Source organism: Suncus etruscus, chromosome 11 (genome assembly GCF_024139225.1).
Source record: "Suncus etruscus isolate mSunEtr1 chromosome 11, mSunEtr1.pri.cur, whole genome shotgun sequence".
NCBI classification, from domain to species: Eukaryota; Metazoa; Chordata; class Mammalia; order Eulipotyphla; family Soricidae; genus Suncus; species Suncus etruscus.
In genome coordinates, this window is record NC_064858.1 from 76,653,259 (window position 1) to 76,677,932 (window position 24,674).

Consider the following 24,674-nt stretch of genomic DNA (forward strand, 5'->3'; position numbering starts at 1 on the left):
TTTGCATGTAGCTGACCTGGGTTTGATCTATGACACCCCAGATGATCCTCTGGAGAAATTCCTGAGTGTAGATTCAGGAGTAGACCCTTAGCATTGCCCAAACACCGCCCCCCCCCCCAGGTCCCCAAACAGGAGGACAGGAAGAGAGCCAGAGAAGAGAGCCAATGGGCTTGAGCATATGCTTTGCAATAGAGAACACCCAGACTCAGTATCCGGCACCTAATGATCACATGAGCACAATCAGGGGAGATCCTATAGCAACTTATAACCAGGAGTTTTCCCTGAACACAGAAACAAAAATAGAAAAGCACAGGTTTCAGAGAGATAGTATGTGAAATAAGGCACTTATTTTGCATAAATCTGATCCCAGTTCAATCTCTGGTACCACACATGGTCCCATGAGAATCACCAGGAGTGATTTGGAGTATAGAGTCACTAGTGCCTCAAGCATCATTATGCTTACTGTCTTGCAAAACCAATGCAAACAAGATCCAATGGGGCCGGAGTGATAGCATAGCAGGTAGGGCATTTGCCTTGCACATCGCTGACCTGGCTTCAATCCCTGGCATCCCATAGGGTCCCCCGAACTTGTTAGGAGAAATTTCTGTGCGCAGAACTAGAAGTAACCCCTGAATACCACTGGGTGTGGCCCAAAAAACAAAAACAAAAAAAAAAAACAAGATGTAGGGGGTCATTGATAGATGTGACTGTGTTAGAGCACATGTCTTGCATGTTTAGGATGTGGGTTCAGACCTTGGCACCACAAAATGAAAAAGATATATAGGGGCCGGGAAGGTGGCACTAGAGGTAAGGTGTCTGCCTTGCAAGCGGATGGACTATGGTTCAACCCCCAGTGTCCCATATGGTCCCCCCAAGCCAGGGGCGATTTCTGAGCACATAGCCAGGAGTAACCCCTGAGCGTCAAACGGGTGTGGCCCAAAAACCAAAAAAAAAAAAAAAGATATATAAAAAAATGTTTGGGCTGGAGTAATAGTACAGTGGGGGTAACATGCTTGCATTGCACAAGGCTGACCTGGGATAAATACCTGGCATCCCATATGGTCCCCTGAGCACCATCAGGAGTAATTCTTGAGTAGAGTCAGGAGTAATTCCTGAGCATCACCGGGTGTAGCCCAAAACCCAAACAAAACAAAAATAACCCAAACAAACCCCAAACAAAATCCCAAACAACTGCCAAAAGAAAATTCATACAAATCTGTAATAATAAAACAAAGAAACACCCAACTCTACCCCAATCTCCGAAGAAAAGAGAAAAAGCAACAATATTCCAATATTAAGTGTCTAACAGGGATAAACTATAAGAATCTTTTTTTTTTTTTTTTATTTGGCGAGGGGCCACACCCGGCAGTGCTCAGGTGTTACTCCTGGCTGTCTGCTCAGAAATAGCTCCTGGCAGGCTTCGGGGACCATATGGGACACCGGGATTCGAACCAACCACCTTTGGTCCTGGATCGGCTGCTTGCAAGGCAAACGCTGCTGTGCTATCTCTCCGGGCCCAACTATAAGAATCTTAAAGTAGGGGCCGGGTAGGTGGCGCTGGAGGTAAGGTGTCTGCCTTGCAAGCGCTAGCCAAGGAAGGACCGCGGTTCGATCCCCCGGCGTCCCATATGGTCCCCCCAAGCCAGGGGCGATTTCTGAGCACATAGCCAGGAGTAACCCCTGCGCGTCAAACGGGTGTGGCCCAAAAACCAAAAAAAAAAAAAAAAAGAATCTTAAAGTAGAATAACAATAAATTATAAGAATCTTGCAATAGAGGGGCCTGAATGATAGTACAGCAAGGTACATCACTTGCCTTGCATGTAGCCAACTCAGGTTCAATCTCTGACACCCCATATGGTCTTCTGTGCCCACCAGGATTGATTTCTGAGTTAAGAGCCAGGAATAATCTTTGATCACTGCCAGTTGTAGCCCCAAAACAAAATAACAATAAATAAAGAATCTTACAATAGAATGCCAAACAAAAGTTTAAAATATAATTGTTTATAGTGTGCAGAAGATACTATGTATTTTCATGGCTATATTATTTACTATATGCCAATAGAGTAAAAGTTTAAAATTATGCTAAGGATAAAAGGGCTATGGGAAGGACTGAAGAGATAGTTTAGCGGGTATGGTGCTTGCTTTGCATGGGGTTAGTTTATATCCAGTCTTCAGCAGCACATCCAGTCAGTCCCCTGAGCACAGACCTTAAACTTTATACTTGACTACAGGAAATGCTAATATTTCTGTAAATGTTGTTGCAGGTAGCTATGCAATAGTTGCATCCTCTTTACAATTTGGACTGGTGATACAGCTCCATGGTAAAGCACTTGCCTGGCATGTGTGAGGCCCTGAGTTTCATTCCTGGCACTGGGAAAAAAAATCCCAATTTACTGATTACTACTTCGCTGTGTTTAGGGAATATTTTGTTATTTTACTCTAATTCCTCTATTTTTTTTCCTCTTTACTATTTATTTGCTTTTTTTTGGGGGGTAACCCCCAGCAGTACTCAGGGGTTACCCTTGCCTCTGCATTCAAGAATTATTCCTGAGGGCCAGAGGGATAGCACAGTGGTAGGGTGTTTGCCTTGCATGCGGCCAACACAGGATGGACCTTGGTTCGATTCCTGGCATCCCATGTGTCCCCCGAGCCTGCCAGGAGCGATTTCTGAGCATAGAGCTAGGAGTAACCCCTGAGAGACGCCGGGCATGGGCAACCCCCCAAAACAAAACAAAAAAAAGAAAAGTAGAATTATTCCTGAGGGGTTTGAGGAATGAAATGCGATCAAACCCGGATCTGCTCTGTGTAAGGCTGTTCTGTCAGACCATCCTTTTTTTTTTTTTTTTTTTGGTTTTTTTGGGCCACACCCTGTGACGCTCAGGGGTTACTCCTGTCTATGCGCTCAGAAGTTGCTCCTGGCTTCTTGGGGGACCATATGGGACACCGGGGGATCGAACCGCAGTCCGTCCTAGGCTAGCGCAGGCAAGGCAGGCACCTTACCTCCAGCGCCACCGCCCGGCCCCCAGACCATCCTTTTTAACTTAAATTATTTTTTGGCCTGCCAGTGGTGCTCAGGGTGTACTTCTGGCTCTGTGCTCAGGGGGCCATATATACTAATTATATCTAGGTCAGCCTATATTGAAGGCAAGTTCTTTAACACTTGTACTATTTCTTTGACCTTAGAGCTCTATTTGTAAAATAAAAAAATTTGGATTACACCCAGTGAAACTAAGAAGTTATTGCTGGCAGTGATAGTTATTCAATTTTTTTTTTTTTTTGGTTTTTGGGCCACACCCGGTAACGCTCAGGGGTTACTCCTGGTTATGCGCTCAGAAGTTGCTCCTGGCTTGGGGGACCACATGGGACGCCGGGGATCGAACCGCGGTCCGTCCAAGGCTAGCGCAGGCAAGGCAGGCACCTTACCTCTAGCGCCACCGCCCGGCTCCATTTTTTTTTTTTTTTTTGGTTTTTGGTTTTTGGGCCACACCCGTGACGCTCAGGGGTTACTCCTGGCTATGCGCTCAGAAGTCGCTCCTGGCTTGGGGGACCATATGGGACACCGGGGGATCGAACCGCGGTCCATCCAAGGCTAGCGCAGGCAAGGCAGGCACCTTACCTCTAGCGCCACCGCCCGGCCCCCATAGTTATTCTTAATGGTCTAAATGTGGTGCTAGTGATTCAAACTAGAGAGGGAGGAATGCAAGGCATATGCCGTACCTTTGTACTACCGGTATCTCTTTAGCCCTAAATCTCACTTCCTTTTTTTTTTTTTTCTCTTTATTTTCACTTTTAGGCCACATCTGGTGGTGTTCAGGGCTTATTCCATGCTTTGCTCAGGGATCACTCCACCTAGGGCTTGGGGACTATAGGGAGTGCTGAGAATCAAATCCTTATGGGCCTGTGCAAACAAAAGGTCTTACTTGTGGTATTAACTCCCCAGCCCAAAGCACAAAATTTTTTTTTGGTTTTTTGTTTTTGGGCCATAACCAGCGGTGCTCAGGGCTTACTCCTGGCTCTGCATTGAGCAAAGCCCTTACATTGATCAAGGATTATTCATGGCTCTTCAGTCAGGAATCACTCTTGGCTGTTGCTCAGAGGACCATATGTATAGGATGTCAGGGATTGAGCTCGTGTCGGTTTGTTTGCAAAGCAAAGTTCCTTACCTATTATACTGTCTCTCTGGTTCCCCAATTTCACTTTTTTTTTTTTTACAAATGGTTTTCCAAGTTTCTCAGCACCATTTGTTGTAGAGGCTTTTCTTTTCTTTTTCTGGGGGAATGTAGAGGGTTGAGCTGAAGAATTGAATCCAAGTGGGCTGTATGGAAGGCAACCTTACTCGCTTGCTGTATTATCACTCCGATAATTAAAAAAAAATAAATTTTACAAATTTTTTGGCTCTTTTATTTTTTGTTTTTTGTTTTTGGGTCACACCTGGAGGTGCTCAGGGGTTACTCCTTGCTCTGTACTCAGAAATCGCCCCTGGCAGGCTCAGGGGACCCTATGGGATGCCAGGATTAAAACCACCGTCCATCCTGGATATCTCTCCGGCCCCTTCTTTTGGCTCTACTTTTTGCTTTTGTTTTTGTTTTTGGGTCACACCCGGCAGCGCTCAGGGGTTCCTCCTGGCTCCATGCTCAGAAGGGGATCATCTGGCGTGCCGGCATTCGAACCACCGACTTTCCGCGCATGCAAGGCAAACGCCCTACCATCATGCTATCTCTCTGGCCCCTAAATTACTTTTTTATTTGTTTGTTTGTCTTTGGGCCACACCGTTTGACGCTCAGGGGTTCCTCCTTGCTATGCGCTCAGAGATCGCCCCTGGCTTGGGGGGACCAAATGGGACGCCGGGGGATCGAACTGTGGTCCGTCCTACGCTAGTGCTTGTAAGGCAGACGCCTTACCTAGCTCTAGCGCCACGCCACCCTCCCTCCCCGGCCCCCCCCCCGTAAATTTCTTTTTAACGTTATTTTTGTTTGCACTGATGCCAGAGCTGCAACCTGGGTCAGCTCCCCGCAAGGCCAGCTGCAAGGTCACACCGGCGGGCCCAGGCCACCTTGGTAGTAAGTGCAGAGAACTTGCACGCGAGCGGCCTCGGAGCCCTGGAAACTGCGCTGAGTTCTCCAGCGTCGCGGTCGTGGTGCCACGCGGGGCTCCCACACCTCCGCCTGCACCCGGAGCCAGACAGCCGCCGGTACCGCCCAGCCCGGCCTAACGCGGCCCGACCAGCCCCGCCCGGCCCACGGGGCGCCGACGTCTGAGCACGCGCCGCGCTGCCGGACACCCTCTCGCCGGCAGAGGGCGACGCGAGCTCGCCGAGTCCGGACTCTGAGCGTGTGTCCCCGCCCCCCCGTGGGAGGCGGCGCCGCCAGGCTCGGGGCGGGGCCTGGGCGCTCACGTGACCGCGCTCATGGCGGCGGCGGAGGCGGCGTCGGGCGGCCGGAGCCGGATTCTGTAGCCGCGTCAGTCCGTCCGTCAGCCCGTCCGTCAGCCCGTCGCTGCTTCGGGGGAGGCTCCGTGTGTCGCGCGGCGCGGCGCGGCGTGGCAGCCGGCGGAGCGGCGATGGCCGAGCGAGGCCCGGAGAGCGCGTCGGCCGTGGTGGCGGCGCTGCCGCCGGAGGTGCGGGCGCAGCTGGCCGAGCTGGAGCTGGAGCTGTCTGAGGGTGAGCGAGCGCGCGCGCGCGGGGGGCCGGGAAGTGGGGGCGACGCTCCGAGTGGTCGGCGAGACCCGGATGGACGCGGCCGGCTGCGGGGCCGCCCGGGGGGGGGGGGAGAGCCGCGCGCTCGCTCGCTCCCCCCGTGCTGCCCGGGCGCGTCGTCTCCGGCCCCTCCTGCCCCCCTCCCACCCCGCGAGACAAAGCTGCTCTCTGCCCCCCCTCCCCGCCCGGCCCGGCGGGCTCGGGGCGCCTGACAGGCCCCGACTCTTCTTCCAGGCGTGGGCCCGGCCTCTGCACCCCCTTTCGCCTCCGTCAGTGCGGGAGGCTCGGGAAATCCGCTGCCAAACGCTTCCTCCCTCCGCCCGGAACAATGCTCCCTGCCTCCTCCTCCTTCCTGTGTGACAGCACCGCCAAAGCAGCCTTGGGGACCCCCCCCCAACTCCCTGAGGGTCCCACCGAGGTGGTGGGGGGCAGTGGCAGGAACCCAGAGACGCACCCCAGTTGCTCTCAGATCACCTTTGTTGGAAAGGATTTGGAACAACACCCCCCCAACACACGCCCCTCTTGGATCCTGTGTTCGGGGCCCACACCCCACTGGACCCCCTTTTCTAGACTTGGAGGGAACCGGGGACCCCGGTTCCAATGCAGAGCCTGGCCAGCAGCTTTCTGTGCAGTGATTAATCAGCGGGTGCTGGGAGGATTGTGCTCTGATTTGAGAATGGAGAGAAAGGAGCAGTCATGGCTTGGCCCCCACCGACTAGTCCTTTAGGATCACAATGAGAGGAACAGTTTTGTGGGGTCGGGCTTGGCTTCCGTACAGTTGGGGTTCAGTTCTCCATAAAGTTCCTGTTTTGATCACAGGCAGTTTTTGAGACAAAAGCAGCATTTTTTCCTCCCCTCCTGGCTCTGTTGGTGTGTCTGCAGCTCTGCACAGTCTTATTCCTTGCAAGGAATCCCCCCTCGTCACTAGCATTTTTTCAAGTGAATCCAAAATGTGTTGCCTGGAAAAGAAGACGGTGACAAGTTCCCCCGCAGAGTTCTGACTTCCCGTTTGGTGGACGGATGGAGGCCTTAGTTCTCCTAGGTGTTGGCTCTCCAGGGTGAGAAAAGTAAAAGTAGATTTGAATATTTAAATCCGCTTGTACCTGGAAGGAACTAATTACTTTTAATAACCCTGTGAGGTGTTTTTTCCCCCCCAATGTGTAGAGAGGTGGTGGTTTTCATTTATACCTAATTACCAACATTCTTTTTGCAATTACTCAGTTGGGAAGGGATTCTTTTGCCAGTCCCCAGAGCCACTGGGTGAATTTATCTCGGGCAAGTGTTCAGGGCTCTGCCTCTCGGAATGCCTCACACTTCTGGAAAAGAGTCTTCTTTAAATCTGGGGTGACTTCCATTCGGACCTGATTTTTAAAACAGTCCCTTTAACAGTTCACACATCAGAAATCTTTGATCAGTCAGAAAGAGAGGTTTGGCTGGATGTTGATGTCAGAGCAAGATTAAAAATAGTTTGATTGCTTTTTCATGGAGAGGGAAATCCTGGAAGCTCCTTCTTGGTATATCTGCTTTCAGTTGATTGTTTACCTCTCTGGGTGTTTCTAGAAATGATTCCAAGGAATTATCTATTTCTAGGACTCGCACTGATTATCTCACCCATATCATCCTCAGAGAGGTGGGAAACTCTTATAAAAAATGTGGATGTAAGTGTTTAAACAACTTAAGGATAAGTGCAGGGTTTGCTTTCCCAAAGCAGGATTGCTTCCACAAATGATTTCGTTTGTTTTGGTTTCTTACAGATTTATATTACTTTATCCTACATATAAATTTGTTTTTAGAAATGGACAATTTGGAAATATACTTGAAGCACCTTAGCTCTGCAGTCTTCATTACCATTAGGTTTTTATTTTTTACTAGATATATATTAGTTTTTTTTTTTTTTTGTTTTTTTTTTTTGTGGTTTTTGGGTCACACCCGGCAGTGCTCAGGGGTTATTCCTGGCTCCATGCTCAGAAATTGCTCCTGGCAGGCACGGGGGACCATATGGGATGCCGGAATTCGAACAGATGACTTTCTGCATGAAAGGCAAATGCCCTTACCTCCATGCTATCTCTCCGGCCCCAGGTTTTTTTTTTTTTTTTCCTAGATGTACATTCTTAGTAATCTCCTGAATTTAAATTGACCCACCTTTCAAATCTTTTGTTTTTGATATCTGCAGTTAGCTTGTGCACACACATACATACAAACACAAACATACTTTCTGTTTTCTTTTAATTTTTTTGGTTTGCACCTCATGGTGTTCAACATTTACTCTTGGTTCTGTCCTCGGGTATCACTACTGTGGGTCTTGGGGCCATTTTTGGTGCTGCGAATGATCCCTGGTTTGGCTTTGTGCAGGCAGGCACCTTAACCCCATGGACTATTTTTTTTTAATTTTTATTTTTTAGCCTTATATTCTCTAGTTACTGCTCCGGAAGAATACTTTTTTATTCTTAGTTTGAAAAAAAGTCACCAAAAACTATGAGTTTATTATGTGTTACTGACATTAGGGCTTTTTTTTTTCCTTCTTCGCATTTTGGGCCACACCCCTTGAGGCCCAGGGGTACTTCCTGGCTGTGTGCTCTGAAATTGCTCCTGGTTCAGGGGACCATGTGGGACGTCAGGGATCGAACCAAGGTCCGTCATGAATTGGCGCTTGCAAGGCAAATGTTCTACCACTTTGCTGTCTCTCTGGCCTCGGGCATTTATGTTTTAATTTTATTCAATTTATTTTAGATTCAGGCTGTAGTTCTAATTATAGTAACAGTCTAAGCTGTATTCTGTTAAAGGATTTTCTCAATGTTTGCTGTATTTTTAGCTGCAGGCTTTGGTCATAGATTAGCCAACTCTGCTGAAATGCAGGTTTGGGCCTCTGTGGGATGTTGCCGCATAGCACAGTGTGGAGCCCCAGATTGTGTCTGGAACTTCCTGCGAGTCACTATGGAGTTGCTGGCTAAACTCTCTACTTATATAGACAAAAGAATATCTTGAGATGGTCCTGAGGTTTATTTAAAATTAAACTTAATGCGGGCCCAGAGAGATAGCACAGCAGCGTTTGCCTTGCAAGCAGCCGATCTAGGACCAAAGGTGGTTGGTTCGAATCCCGGTGTTCCATATGGTCCCCCGTGCCTGCCAGGAGCTATTTCTGAGCAGACAGCCAGGAGTAACCCCTGAGCACTGCCAGGTGTGGCCCCCCCCAAAAAAAAATTAAAATTAATGAATGATCATGTTATTTCTGTAGATACACCAAAACAGGAGCTTTCTACAAGTATTTTCATGATTAAAATAATCCACAATTTATTTATTTATTTATTTATTTATTTATTTATTTATTTATTTATTTATTTATTTATTTATTTATGGCTTTTTTTACCATACCTGGTTGTGCTTAGGGTGGGGTGACTTCTGGCTCCATGCTCAGGGATAACTCCTGGCAGTACTGGGGAGACCACAGAGGGTGTGAAGGATTGAGCCTAGGCCAGATGTGTGCAAGACAAGTCCCTTACCCTCTGTACCCATCCTACCCACTTCAATATAGGCTCCAGCCCACACAGTAGTTGTGTTTATATAAGCTTTGTTGTCAATTTGTTTATTATTATTTTTTTGGTTTTTGGGTCACACCTAGCAGCGCTCAGGGGTTCCTCCTGGCTCTACGCTCAGAAATCGCTCCTGGCAGGCTCGGGGGACACTATGGGATGCCGAGAATCGAACCTCTGTCCTGCATGCAAGGCAAATGCCCTATCCATGCTATCTCTCTGGCTCTGTTGTTAATTTTATTCATATATTTTAGTCAAGTATATGCATATAGGTAACACTAATAGTCAGATTTGATTAATTAATTATTTATGATTTTTGGGCCACACTTGGCGGTGTTCAGGGATTATTCCTGGCTCTGTGCTCCTGGAAGGCTCAGGGGACCATATGGGATGGTGGGAATTGAACCCAGGTCTTTCCTGTGTTGGCCACAAGCAAGGCAAATGCTCTGACCCTGTACTATTTGTTTAAATGTGTTGTAGTCTGATGTGTGTTATAGTAGTATTGGCTTTTTTTTTTTTTTTAGGGGAAGGGAGGGCTACACCTGGCAGTGCTCTGTATTATTACTGGTTCAGTATTCAGGAATTACTCCTGGCTAGGTCAGGGACCCTAGGGATTTCAGGGGATTGAACCTAGGTTAGGCATGTGTAAACTAAGTGCTCTACCCACCTTACTCTGTCCAGCACCTATTTCTGTAACGATCTTATATATCACTTGAATTTCACTTTGCAATTAGGCTGAATGGGTATTATTGCCATTTATCTCGATATCTTGGTTTAACACAAGGGAAAAGAAAAGTTAACAATCTGTCTGATGCTGCTTATCTAACAAGTGCCATTATCTCAAGCTGCTGTGTAGTTGTGACATCTGTTACCATTGAATGATTTCTCAGAATCATTACTGTCATTGCACAAGCCATTAGTTCTATTTTTTGTTTGTTTGGTTGGTTTTGGGCCACACCTGGCAATGCACAGGGATTACTCCTGGCTGGAGGCTCAGGGGACCATACAGGATGGGATACTGGGGATCGAACCATGATCAGCTGCGTGCAAGGCAAATGCCTTCGCCACTGTAGTATCACTCCCATCCTATTAGTTTTAATTTTTACTCCAAGGAAATGCTGCAGACTAGTTTTATGTCTCAATTCTTTTTTTTTTTTTTTTGGGCCACACCCATTTGATGCTCAGGGGTTACTTCTGGCTAAGCTCTCAGAAATTGCCCCTGGCTTGGATGGACCATATGGGACTCCGGGGGATCGAACCTCAGTCCTTCCTTGGCTAGCGCTTGCAAGGCTAGCGTCACCTCACTGGCCCTTATGTCTCAATTCTTTTTTTTTTTTTGGTTTTTGGGCCACACCTGGTGATGCTCAGGGGTTACTCCTGGCTATGCGCTCAGAAGTCGCTCCTGGCTTGGGGGACCATATGGGACGCCAGGGGATCAAACCGCGGTTCGTCTGAGGCTAGCGCAGGCAAGGCAGGCACCTTACCTTTAGCGCCACCGCCCGGCCCCTATGTCTCAATTCTTAATGATCATACTGATTATTTTTTTGAAAGCTCTGTCCTATTACTCATGAATTTGATCCAATAGACATTTTTTCTGTGCCTACTAGGTCTCTGGCATAGAGGTGAATTTGGGACTGAGTGAGTTTCGCTCACATAGGGCTTTGAGTTTAGTAGGGAAAGTGCTTAAAATTCAAGTAAATGGTTGAGATTAGGGAGAAAAAGAAAAGAATATGCCATCTTAAGAGACTAGAGTTGGGGCCAGAGAGATAGCACAGCAGCAAGGCATTTGCCTGGCATGCAAAAGGTCGGTGGTTCAAATCTCAGCATCCCCGAGCCTACTGGGGGCGATTTCTGAGCGTAGAGCCAGGAGTAACCCCTGAGCACTGCCCGGTGTGTCCCAAAAGACCAAAAAAAGGAGAGAGACTAGAGTTGAATTCTGTATTCAGGGCCTTCTCAAGAAAAGAGGAAAGATTCTGTTTTATTGTTGTGAAGAAGAAAGAATCGCATACTTTAAAGACAAGATTGAACTGTGTGGCTAAAACAGGAGGTGGTGATTTAGTCTGTGCAGTCCTCTAAGAATGAGGTACTCTGTGGCTTGTCAAAAGTAGCTCAAGTCTTGCACTGTCAGAACAGCCCCAGATGACAACTGGAAAGATATTTAAGATAAAATATCACTTACAGGAAGGGATCCTCCCTTTTTTTGTTTGAACACTTCTCTGAGTGTAAACACAACAAATGCAGGCACTTCCTCCCTTTCTTCTGTCTATTCATCTTTGGGAGGTCCTTAAAGCACAGCCAAGAGAGGGAAGAACAAAGTAATTTCTCCTAAAAGTCCGATGATGAATTTTTTTTAGGACTGGAAAGGTGGTGGGGGCTTGAAAACGAAGAGAGAAAGATGTTTAGAAATTATGTTTCCGGGCCCGGAGAGATGGCACAGCGGCGGCGTTTGCCTTGCAAGCAGCCGATCCAGGACCAAAGGTGGTTGGTTCGAATCCCGGTGTCCCATATGGTCCCCCGTTGCCTGCCAGGAGCTATTTCTGAGCAGAGAGCCAGGAGTAACCCCTGAGCAATGCCGGGTGTGACCCAAAAACTAAAAAAAAAAAAAAAAAAAAAAAAAAGAAATTGGGGCCGGGCGGTGGCGCTGGAGGTAAGGTGCCTGCCTTGCCTGCGCTAGCCTAGGACGGACGCGGTTCGATCCCCCGGCGTCCCATATGGTCCCCCAAGAAGCCAGGAGTAACTTCTGAGCGCATAGCCAGGAGTAACCCCTGAGCGTCACAGGGTGTGGCCCAAAAACCAAAAAAAAAAAAAAAAAGAAATTATGTTTCCTAATCTTAGAATTAGACAAATAAATGAAGCTACTAGAAAAAGGGACACGATGTTAGACAGCTGGTAGTATGTTTGCCTTGCCACCACCTACCCAGGTTTGATCTCTGGTATCCTGCTAGGAGTGATCCCTGACTACAGAGCTAGAGTTACTCTTTTTTTTTGGAGTGGGGGACACACCCGGTGGTGCTCAGGGGTTGCTCCTGGCTATCTGCTCAGAAATGGATCCTGGCAGGCACGGAGGACCATAGAGGGACGTCAGGATTCGAACCAACCACCTTAGGTCCTGGGTCAGCTGCTTGCAAGGCAAACGGCACTGTGCTATCTTGGCCCCTAGAGTTACTCTTGAGTATAACTTGGTGTGGCCTAAACCCATCCTATACCCTAAAGGGGGGGGGGGCAGATTTCTCCTGCTTTCCCCAGAATGGATGAGTGAGCTCCTTCTCATAAAATATATGACTTGGTAATGAATTTATTATTTTATTTTAATTTTTAAACCTTCTTTTTTTTTTTTTTTTTTTGGTTTTTGGGCCACACCTGGTAACGCTCAGGGGTTACTACTGGCTATGAGCTCAGAAGTCGCTCCTGGCTAGGGGGACCATATGGGACGCCAGGGGATTGAACCGTGGTCCATCTTAGGCTAGCGCTGGCAAGCTTACCTCTAGCGCCACCGCGCCGGCCCCTTATTTTAATTTTTAAAACTTATTTTGAATCATTGTGAGATATCATTATAAAGTTGTTCATGATTTTCAGTTATACAATGTACAACACCTATTCCTTTACTGGTGCACATTTCCCACAACCAATGTCCCCAGTTGCTTCCTGTTCTTTCCTCTGATATTCCCTTGTTTGCCTCTATAGTACACATTTTACATTTTTCTTCTTCTTCTCTCTCTCTCTCTTTCTCTCTCTTCCTGTTTTCTCCTTTTAAACACTGGTTTGCATTATGGTTCTGAAGGGATATCATGTATATCACTTTTTTTGTTTTGTTTTTTGGTCACACCCCGCAGCTCTCAGGGGCTACTCCTGGCTCTATGCTCAGAAATCGCTCCTGGCAGGCGATTATGGAATGCTGGGATTCGAACCACTGTCCTTCTGCATGAAAGGCAAATGCCTTACCTCCATGCTATCTCTCCGGCTCCTATGTATATCACTTTGCCTCCTTTAAGTATCCAGTTCTTGTCCAGTGATCATTTCCAATTATTACTGCCATAATGGTTCTTTCTCTGCCCCCAACTGCACTGTCCTGCTCTTTGTGGCAAGCTTCTTACCATGGACCAGTCCTGGTCCTCATCTCTATTGCCTTTGGGTATTACTACTATACTATTTTTGTTATTGTTGTTGTATCTTACAAATGAGTGGGCCTGGAGAGATAGCACAGCGGTGTTTCCTTGCACACAGCCGATCCAGGACCTAAGGTGGTTGGTTCGAATCCCAGTGTCCCATATGGTCCCCCTTGCCTGCCAGGAGCTATTTCTGAGCAGACAGCCAGGAGTAACCCCTGAGCACTGCTGGGTGTGGCCAAAAAAAACAAACAAAAAAACCAAAAACAAAAAAACCCCCAAAACAAATGAGTGATCATTCGATATCTGTCCCTATTCCTCTGACTCACTTTGCTCAGGACAGTACTCTCCATGTCCATCCATGCATTAGCAAATTTTATGATGTAGTTTTTCCTAACAACTGCATAATAGCTTATCTGTTCTAGGACATTTGTGTTGTTTCTAGATTCTGGCTGTCATGAACAGTGCTGTAGTGAACTTAAGAGTGCAGATGCCTTTTTGGCATTGTATTTTGGGAACCTTAGGATATATTCCCAGGAGTGTTAGTAATGAACTTTTATATATATATATATATAGTATATATATATATATATATAATATATATATATATATATATATAATATGCCTTCATCAAACTTTATGTCTGAGTGGTTGGATCCTGGTAGGATGCTTGTCTTTCATGCATTCGATCCAGGTTCAATCCTTGGCATCCCTTACGGTTTCCTGAGCACTACCGAAAATTATTCTTTTTTTATTTTTTATTTTTGGGCCACACCCAGTGATGCTCAGGAGTCACTCCTGGCTCTGTGCTCAGAAATCGCTCTTGGCTTGGGGGACCATATGGGACACTGACCCCTAAAAATCACTCCAACTCCTAAAAATGATTCTTGAATGCAGAGCCAAGAGTATTACCTGGTGTGGCCCAGAAACAAAACAAAACAAAGCAAAAATTATGTCTGAGCAGTGTGGTACCTGATTCTAACAGCATCAAGAACATAGGTGTAAAAAAAAAAAAAAAAAGAACATAGGTATAGGTGTATGGATTTTAAAATAACCCAACAGGGGCCAGATAATAGCACAGCGGTAGGGCATTTGCCTTGCATGTGGCTGACCTGAGACCAACCTCGGTTTGATTCCTGGCATCCAGATGGTCCTCCCTCCCCCACCCTCGTGCCTGTCAGGAGTGATTTCTGAGAGCCAGGAGTAACCCCTGAGCGCTGAAAAACAAAAATAAAATAAAATAACCCAAAGCAGGCATTATCTGAATGATCTACCTGATTAAATGAGCCTGGATATATTTTGAGATATGCTTGTTTTATGTTAGAACTCCTCTCTAGAAAATATTAGAGCTTATGATATATTTCTTGAAAATACCCATAGTGACATTTTTTTTAACATTTATTTATTTATTTTGGTTTTTGGCTCTGTGTTCGGATATTTGAATTTAATAGTGACATGTTTGAATTCTTTGAATGTGGTGTTTTCTCTTTCTCTCTCTCTCTCTCTCTCTCTCTCTCTCTCTCTCTCTCTCTCTCTCTCTTACTGGTACTCAATCAAGGGCCTCATAGATGTGAGGAGAGGCATGTGCTCTTTTATTGAGCCATATCCTGCTAATGGAGTTTCATTTTATAGGTTCTTAGAATCAAGGAGAGAAAAAGTTGATAATTTTGGGATCTCAAAATGTGAATGGGAAAAATATTGTGGTTTTAAGCTGATTTTAGCCCTGACTTAAACATTTAGAGTGATTATGAACTGTTTTTAAGTACAGTTCAGGAGAAACTGACACTTAACTATAAAGGAGAGTGTTTATTTGGACATGTTGGTTCTGGTTTGTATTTAAACAGTTCTTTCGGTGGGGGTGAGGTTACTGGAGTTTGAACTATACTTGGTTGATAGAGCTCTGTTTAGTTGTCCTTCCCAGTGGTGCTGGGGGAGGCGTGTGGTGAGAAATTGGTGCTGAGGATCAAACACTGGCCTCCTGCATGCAAAATCTGCACTACTGCCTGTTGCATTTTATCTCTGGCTCCTGAAAAATTATTCGTTTTTGGTTGTTCTTTTCTGGGTCTAATCTGGTGATACTCAGGGTCTATTCTTGGATCTGCACTTAGGGTAACACTCCTGGCAGAGTTTGGGGGAGCCAGAGTTTGAATCTGGGTGAGCTGTGTACAAGGTAAGCATGTTCTTTACCCACTGTACTATTGCTCCAGCTCTGAATAATGATTTATTTAAATTTTTTGTTTATTTTGGAGCGCACGGTGACGCTCAGGGGTTACTCCTGGCTATGCGCTCAGAAATCGCTCCTGGCTTGAGGGACCATATGGGATGCTGGGGATAGAACCTAGGTCTGTCCTGGGTCAGCTGTGTCCAAGGCAAATGTCCTACCACTGTGCTATCGCTCCGGCCCTGATTTATTTAATTTTTGCCACACCCAGTGATGCTCAGGGATTACTCCTGGCTTTGCACTCAAGAATAACTTTGATGGATGGGATGCTGGGGGTCGAGCTGGTTTGGCTGGGGTTAGGGCATGCAAGGCAAATGTCCTACCGCTTTGCCACCACTCCAGCCCCATCTTTTCACTCTTTTTTGTGGGGGGTCACACCTGGTGACCCTCAGGGCTATGACACTCCTGGCTATGCACTCTCCTGGGTTGGGGGAACATATGGGATGCCGGGGAATAGAACCGTGGTTCGTCCTAGGATAGTGCACGCAAGGCATAGATACCTAGCTGCTTGTGCCACCACTCCAGCCCCCATCTTTTCACTCTTTACTCAGCTGTTAGTTAAGCTTTCTTTGAGCTTGTATAAATAATTTATATCTCAGGTTTAAAGTTCCAAACATTTGTCTAAAAAGTGCTGTTACCTGTTACCTGCTTGCTTCGGCAGCACATATACTAAAATTGGAACGATACAGAGAAGATTAGCATGGCCTTTTCGCAAGGATGACACGCAAATTCGTGAAGTGTTCCATATTTTTTTTTGTTTTGTTTTTTGTTTTTGGGCCACGCCCGGCTGTGCTCAGGGGTTACTCCTGGCTATCTGCTCAAACACCCCTGTGCTATCTCTCTGGCCCCGAGTGTTCCATATTTAAAAAAAAAAAGTGCTATTACACTAGCACTATTACACTAGCACAAATTATCCTAATACAGTTCTGCACATACAAATATTACACTTCTTGGGCCCGGAGAGATAGCGCAGCGGCGTTTGCTTGCAAGCAGCCAATCCAGGACCAAAGGTGGTTGGTTCGAATCCCGGTGTCCCATATGGTCCCCCGTGCCTGCCAGGGGCTATTTCTGAGCAGACAGCCAGGAGGAACCCCTGAGCACTGCCGGGTGTGACCCAAAAACTAAAAAAAACAAAAAAAAAAAAACAAATATTACACTTCTTATTGGTCATAATTCAGGGATGTGCCTTAAAAACCCTCTTGCTTGTTGGCATAGTTTCTGTAAAGGCCAAGAGCTTCAACTGAAGTTCTGCATGTTCTGTTCATAAACATTGACCTGACAGTTGTATGCTCTGTCACGTCAAGCTTCACAGCTCTTAGCATTTTTGTTATTTTTGCTAATTGTAAGTTTTCTAATTATTTAGATTATTATTATTATTTTTTGCATCAGCGTAAGCTCCTACAGGTACATTCATATATTGTGTGGTCTTTAAAAATATGGTGCTGGTTGGGGCTGGAGAGATAGCATGGAGGTAAGGCGTTTACCTTGCATGCAGAAGGTCCGTGGTTCAAGTCCTGGCATCCCATGTGGTTCCCCGAGCCTGCCAGGAGTGATTTCTGAGCATAGAGCCAGGAGTAACCCCTGAGCACTTCCAGGTGTGACCCAAAAACCAAAAAAAAAAAAAAAAAAAAATGGTGCTGGGAGACAGCTCTGTGTGTGTGTGTGTGTGTGTGTGGGTGTATGGGTGTGTAGCCAGAGGTGCTTTGGGGCTGATGCTGGAGGTTTCTTCTGGCAATGCTTGGGGAACATGAAGTGCCAAGGATTGGATTTAGGGCTTTTGAGTGCAGGGTATGTGGTTTGTTTCTTTGCTCAATCTCCCCACTGTGTGTGTGTATTTTTAATTTTTTTTTTTTTTGGATTTGAGCCACATCTGACAGCGCTGAGGGGGTTACTCCTGGCTTTGTGCTCCTGGAAAGCTCGGGGGACCATATGGGATACTGGGATTCCAACCACTGTCCTTCTGCAGGCAAGGCAAACACCCTACCTCCATGCTATTCCTCTGGCTCCTCTGTTTTGTTTTTTTACATGTATAACACATTTTCCTCACTTCATCTTGTTTTTGAATGGAAACATAAAGTCTTGGGTCTGAGAGATTTGATTTGTAAGGAGGTGAAGTTGTATAATCTATTGAGAAGCACAGATTTGGTTGGATGTGCGGGTGGACCTGGATCCACCTGATATATCCATCCTGATATATCACTCTGACTTTAGACTTTCCTGGTTTAAAGTTTCCCAATATTTACCTCTTCTCCTGCCTCCCTTCCCTTTGTTGTTGTGATACTGGGTGGCAGGCACATGGTTATAGATGACAGAGCTGTCAGGCTCTACTAGATTGATTCCAGCATCTAATGCCTATGGTGGCACTGAGGCTTTAAGTCTTTCTTTCTTTCTTTCTTTCTTTCTTTCTTTCTTTCTTTCTTTCTTTCTGACTTTCTATCTTTCTTTCTTTCTTTCTTTCTTTCTTTCTTTCTTTTCTTTCTTTCTTTCTTTCTTTCCTTTCTTTCTCTTCTCTCTCTCTTCTCTCTCTCTCTCTCTCTCTTTCTTTCTTTCTTTCTTTCTCCCTTTCTCCTCCCTCCCTCCCTTCCTTCTTTCCTTCCTTTTCCTTTCTTATTTATTTATTTATTTATTTATTTATTTATTTATTTATTTATTTTGGCCACAGCTGGTGGCACTCTGGAGTTACTCCTGACTCTGCACTCAGAAATCACTCCTGGTAGGCTTGGGGGACCATATGGGATGTCGGGATTCAAACCACCTTCCATCCTGAATCTTCTGCGTGCAAAGCTAACACCCTACAGCTGTGCTATCTCTCCGACCCCATAAGCTTGAATTCTTTTTTTTTTTTTTTTTGGTTTTTGGGCCACACCCGTGGTGCTCAGGGTCCTGGCTCTCTGCTCAGAAATAGCTCCTGGCAGGCACGGGGGACCATATGGGACACCGGGATTCAAACCAACCACCTTAGGTCCTGGATCGGCTGTGTGCAAGGAAACACCGCTGTGCTATCTCTCCACGCCCATAAGCTTGAATTCTTGACCTTGCACTTGCCGTGCAGGTGCTTTAAGCTCCTGAGCCAGCCTCTAGACCCTTAGTTTCTTTAGTTTTTATTAAGGACTTGCCAGGTGTGGCCCAAAAACAACAACAAAAAATTCTTTTTCAGAATACTTTTTGTAAGTTACTTTTATTTACAATGTCAACTTTTTTAATATAATTTTTATTTTGAGCATAGTGGCTTACACCACCATTTTCATCCTACCTCCCATATCCTCTTCCCTCACCCCCAGGGCTGCTAGAGTATGTGGTCCCCTCTGTAACTAGCCTACTACTTAGTAGTCTTGCACCTGTTTGGTCTTGGTGCCTCCCTTATTTCCCTCTCTAACTGGGAGGCAGGACTAGCTAGTTCAAGTTATGTGGTTTTGTTTGAAGAAGAGAAAAGTAATAAACTGGGGTAAAAGTCTAATACGCCGAAAATGGACAGAATCCTTCTAGAGGCTCTCATCATCGGTTTGAGAGACGAAGGAGAAAAAGAAGGTGAAACACTCCACCAGTACAAAAAGAAGTGTCAAATATCCAGTGAGGGGCCCAGAGAGATAGCACAGCGGCGTTTGCCTTGCAAGCAGCCGATCCAGGACCAAAGGTGGTTGGTTCGAATCCCGGTGTCCCATATGGTCCCCCGTGCCTGCCAGGAGCTATTTCTGAGCAGACAGCCAGGAGTAACCCCTGAGCACCGCTGGGTGTGGCCCAAAAACCAAAAACCCCCCAAAAAAAAATCCAGTGAGGACTCGAACAATAACGATAAGCACAACAAACAAAACAAAAACAAATACGCCATGGTCTTGAGATAAGAAACATGGCAGAGCACATAAAGAAAGAAAAGAAAAGAAGAGAAAAAAAATAAGTATAAATGGGGACAACAACTTCAACAACCACCAAAACAAAGAAATCGACCAAACTTTTAATAGTTCATTCAAGTTAACTGGACAATAAACTTGGCAAAAAGTTGCCTTACAAAAAGAGGGAAAGCCCAGAATGCCACTTTCTTTTTTTTTTTTTTTTTTTTTTTTGGTTTTTTTTGGGCCACACCCGGTGACGCTCAGGGGTTACTCCTGGCTATGCGCTCAGAAGTCGCTCCTGGCTTAGGGGACCATATGGGACGCCGGGGGATCGAACCGCGGTCCGTCTCCTAGACTAGCGCAGGTAAGGCAGGCACCTTACCTCCAGCGCCACCGCCCGGCCCCTGGAATGCCACTTTCTACAGAGAACCCATAGTTTAGTTTTATTCAGAGCCAAAAAAAAAAAAAAAAGGGAAAAAAGAATCTTTTATCGGGGCTGGAGAGCTAGCATGGAGGTAAGGCATTTGCCTTACATGCAGAAGAATGGTGGTTCAATTTCCGGCATCCCATATGGTCCTCTGTGCCTGCCAGGGCGATTTCTGAGCATAAAGCCAGGAGTTATCCCTGAGTGCTGCCGGGTATGACCCAAAAAAAAAAAAAAGGAATCTTTTATTATATGAGAAGAAATTTAAGCCAGTGATCTGGAATCTGTACTCAAACTATACATGTAATGAGGACAATATTCTCCTATTATAATTGATTTATTGCTGCATTTGTATACAGTTTGTCTAATATTAACAGTTATAAATAGAGCAGTACAATTTGTATTTGCATATAATCCTTACAGTGTTATAGTGTCAGACAGAACATTTCGCTTCTCTTCATACTAGGTTCTCTTTGCTTATATGGGCTTCGTTTTCAGTAAAGTCATTTTTTGATATTGATATCTTACAAGTCTTTTCAGGTGTTTTCCCTTAATTGGCAACAGTCTTGCATGTAACATCAAGCAAACCTTTGATGCCTAAGTAGTTTGCAGCCAGAATAAATTCACAAGTGTTCCTTGGTCCACTTTCATGAATTCTTTGTTCTGTACTGGGTTGTCTGTTCGCTTTTCTTTGTTTTCATCATCCTTAGGAGGAGGGTGTCATCTTTATATAGTAATGCACCACTGAATAACCTTTTTTAATATTGCTGCATTAACATTTGGGAGAGGAACTGGGACATCGTCTTCATCATCAACCAAATCTTCCAACATGGTTTTGATAGTTACAGACTGTCTATTTCCACATCGACTTCAAATATCTCTCAATTAGAACTTTGCAGATAGAAGACATGATGTTAAAAAGATGTGAGGGAAGAGAAAAGAAGTACATGTATGAAAGAAAACAGGTTTCTCCAGAGTGGAAATAGTTAGGCAAAGAAACACAGAGACAAGCAAGTGAGATACCTGTTCAAGGGAGAACACTAGCTTGAAGAGCCTGAAAGGCAACTTTTTAATAATTTCATAGAATGGACAAAATCTTTGAATATGGGACTTGATTTTCATAGATCTAGAAATTCACAGAATTTTTATTTGTGAATGCTTATATCCCTTCTTGAAGAAGCAGGGTCCACAGCTTTCAGCAATTTCTGAAGGAGAAATTATAAGGCACAGTTAATAACCAAGTCTGTGTCTTACTATTACCTTTCATTTTCTTTGTCTGTTAAAGAAGCCAGACTCCAAGGCTTCCCTTCACTCATAAATATATGTGAATCAGTTCTCTCCCTTCTCTGCATTCCTCTCACTTTGTTCTTAGTCCCTTTCCTCCTTTAAAGGGATTTTGAAATTTTGCTTGATTGATGTATTTTTGGTCTCACTTCTTATCTTTGACCTTGCACATAGCACTTGGCTTCTTCACTTCATTCTATAAATACATTGAGGTTTGTTACCTTACTAAAGAAAAAAAAGGCAGCTTCTCAGTTGCACTCTGCGTGCTCTCCTATGTTCATATTTTCCCTCTTTGATAGATTCTAGAAAGTGTAGCTATAATTCCTTTCTCTTCTTTTTTTTTTGTTTGTTTTTTTTGTTTTTGTTTTTGGGCCACACCCAGCGGTGTTCAGGGGTTACTCCTGGCTGTCTGCTCAGAAATAGCTCCTGGCAGGCATGGGGGACCATATGGGACACCGGGATTCGAACCAACCACCTTAGGTCCTGGATTGGCTGCTTGCAAGGCAAACACCGCTGTGCTATCTCTCCGGGCCCTCTTTCTCTTATTTCTTACCTCTACTCTCTCCTCAACATTCTCCAAGTCACCAGTGAATACTAACGTGGACTGAGGAACACAGTCCTTCTTGTATGTAGCTTTTTATAGTAGTGATAACAGTTGGAACCTTACCAACAGAAAGAGTTCTTCTTCCTTAACTTTGATACATTATTTTTTTCTAGCTCCTTAACCAGTCTTTCTTTAGTGATCCTTTTCACTCTTCTCCTCTTATGGTTCCTCATAACTATCTTTTTCCTTCTTACACTCCTAGAGTAATCTCATCATGCCTGAACTACAACCTCCTGGCTGCTGGATAGATTCCTCTATATCTCTTGACCCGACTCTTCATTGCTCCAGAATTCCCTTTGGTCTCCTCAACTAACTATCACTTAGGAATTCCAATTATACTCCCTTTTTTCAATTTGCCCCATATTTTGGTGGGGAGGGTCACACCCAGTGATGCTCAGGGGTTATTCCTGGCTATATGTTCAGAAATCGTTCCTGGCCTGGGGGACCATATGGGATGCTGGGGATCGAACCAAGGTCTATACTGGATCAGCTGCGCTCAAGGCAAATGACCTAACGCTGTGCTACCACTCTGGCCCCATTTTGCCCCATTATCTTTATAGCAGCTTTCTACTTCAGAATGTCTATCAGGTCACAAAACTGTGGTAATAAATTCTCATGAATCACTAAGTTTCAATTTATCTTCCATTCACCGTTACTATATCTTGCTGAGACTATTGTAGTAGTGTATACATACTTTTTCTTTCCTGTTTCTTTTAGGAGGCACATTGGTGGTTGCTAAGGGCTAACTCTTGGCTCCGTGCTGAGGGATCACTCCTCATGGGACTATTTTCAGTACTTATGATCAATCTGGAGGTGACCAGGTGCAAGGCCTTATCTGCTTTACTGTTTTTCCAACATATATATATATATATATATATATTATATAGGCTGGACAGAAAAACAAATATACATGTATTATATATATTCATTTTTCTTTTCTTTTTTTCCAGTGTTAGGAATTGAATTCAGGACTTCACATACAAGGCAGTGCTCTACCGCAGAGCCACATCTGTTTTAGAATGATCGTTCTAAAACAGAAATCTAAACGATGTTCTTTTCCAATTTAAAATTTTTCATTGCCGCCATCATTCACAACATTCCAAACATCTTTTGGATACCAAGAGCTATCTTTTTCAGCTTGTTTCATGCTCCTATCATGTTTGTTCTTTACTCGCCAGCTGTGGCAATTGATTTGCACTTCCCTGAATGCTTTTTTTTTTTGTTTTTTTTTTGTTTTGTTTTTTTGTTTTTTTACTTCCATGCCTTTCTCTGAGTAATGCCTACCTGGTATGTTCTTCTCCTTTTCTTGCCTGTCTTTGGTTAACTTCTACTCCACTTAGTGTCCTGTGAGAAACAAGCATTTCCTAAGTAATAATGACAATCATCACCATCATCATCATCATCTTCATCCTGGTGGCACTCGGATTACTCCTGACTCTGAACTCAGAAATTACTTCTGGAAGGCTCCGGGGACATTATGGAATGCTGGGGATAGAACCCGTATTGGCCACATGGAAGGCAAATGCCTTACACTCACTGTGCTATTACTCTGGCCCCTCCTCAACTCTTCTGAGATGTTAAGATCTCTCTATAAGTATCCATCAATATTGAGTGTTAATACTTTATAAGCTTTGTGTTTAGCACTTTATAACTCCTTCCCAACTGGTAAATAATTAACTTAGAACTTATACAGTACACACTAAAAAGATGCTGAATAAAAAAAAAAAAAAAGTACCTTAACTGAGTGAATGCAGTGTGTACCTACACACAATGAGCCCAACCTTTTGTTTTTCCCTGACACTAGTGGTAACATATTCAGTGGCAAGAATGTTAAATATGAGACACTTAGAACCAGGTTGAAACCTTGTTGTTACTGCTTTACTCTTTGCCACTAGGCAAGTTTTTTATTTTTATTTTTTTGGCGGGGAGCCTACCTGAGGGCACTCAGGGTTTATTCCTGGCTCTGCACTCAGAAATTGCTCCTGGCAGGTTTGGAGGACCATATGGGATGCCAGGAATTGAATTTGGGTTCATTCTGGGTCTGCTGCGTGCAAGGCAAACACCCTACCACTGTGCTATCACCCTGGCCCCTGTACAAGTATTTAAATGAGTTTTCTAGGGGGCTGGAGTGATAGCACAGCAGATAGGGTGTTTGCCTTGTATAAAACCAACCCAGGTCCAATTTCCAGTATCCCATATAGTTTTCAAGCCTGCCAGGAATAATTTCTGAGTGTAGAGCCAGGAGTAACCCCTGAGCACCGCTGGGTGTGGCCTAAAAACAGAAACAAAAAATTGTGTCTCTTATCCTAACACTTAGAAATAGGTATGTAATTTTCATTCTGTTGAGACTTGTTAAAAAATATAGAAGGGCAGGGCTGGAATGATACACAGTGGGTAGGTCACAGCAGGTAGGGCGTTTGCCTTGCATGCAATAATTTCTCTTTTTTAAATTCTTTTTATTTTTGGGCCACACCCGGTGATGCTCAGGGTTACTCCTGGCTATGCTCTCAGAAATCGCTCCTGGCTTGGGGGACCATATGGGATGCTGGGGAATTGAACCACAGTCCTTCCTGGGTCAACCGTGTGCTAGGCAAATGCCCTACTGCTGCGCCATTGCTCTGGCCCCTTATACAGTAATTTCTAAGTGCAGAGCCAGGAGTAACCCCTGAGCGCTGTGGGGTGTGGCCCAAAAACTCAATAAAAAAAAAAAAGTTAGGGGGCTGAAGCAATATCACAATTGGTAGGACATTTGCCTTGCAAGTGACTCACCCAGGTTCGATCCTATATAGTCCCCAAAGCATGGCCAGGAATGACCCCTGAGCATAAAGCCAGGAGTAAACCCCTGAGCACCACTGGGTATAGGTTCCTCCCCCAAAATAGAGAGGGGGTGCTGGAGAGAGTACAAGGCTTAAAACACTAGCTTTGCAAACATCAGTCTGATGCTGGCACCACATATGGTCCCGTAAACACTACCAGGAGT

At 45.0% G+C, this 24,674-nt stretch overlaps 1 protein-coding gene, 1 non-coding gene and 1 pseudogene across 2 annotated transcripts in view; 2 read left to right on the forward strand and 1 right to left on the reverse strand.

Moving 5' to 3' along the window:
• Positions 1-5,527: 5,527 nt before the first annotated feature.
• The window catches only part of DIP2B (disco interacting protein 2 homolog B), a 262,889-nt gene continuing 243,742 nt past the window's right edge, over positions 5,528-24,674 (forward strand). The window contains exon 1 of the mRNA XM_049783348.1: positions 5,528-5,659. Within this exon, the coding sequence (XP_049639305.1) occupies positions 5,560-5,659 (100 nt within the window). The 5' untranslated portion in view covers positions 5,528-5,559. The remainder of the gene's footprint in view (positions 5,660-24,674) is intronic.
• On the reverse strand, positions 6,979-20,702 carry LOC126022889 (S-phase kinase-associated protein 1-like; annotated as a pseudogene).
• On the forward strand, positions 16,202-16,304 carry LOC126023553 (U6 spliceosomal RNA). The gene has a single exon (XR_007500668.1). It is a non-coding gene; the product is annotated as a U6 spliceosomal RNA (small nuclear RNA).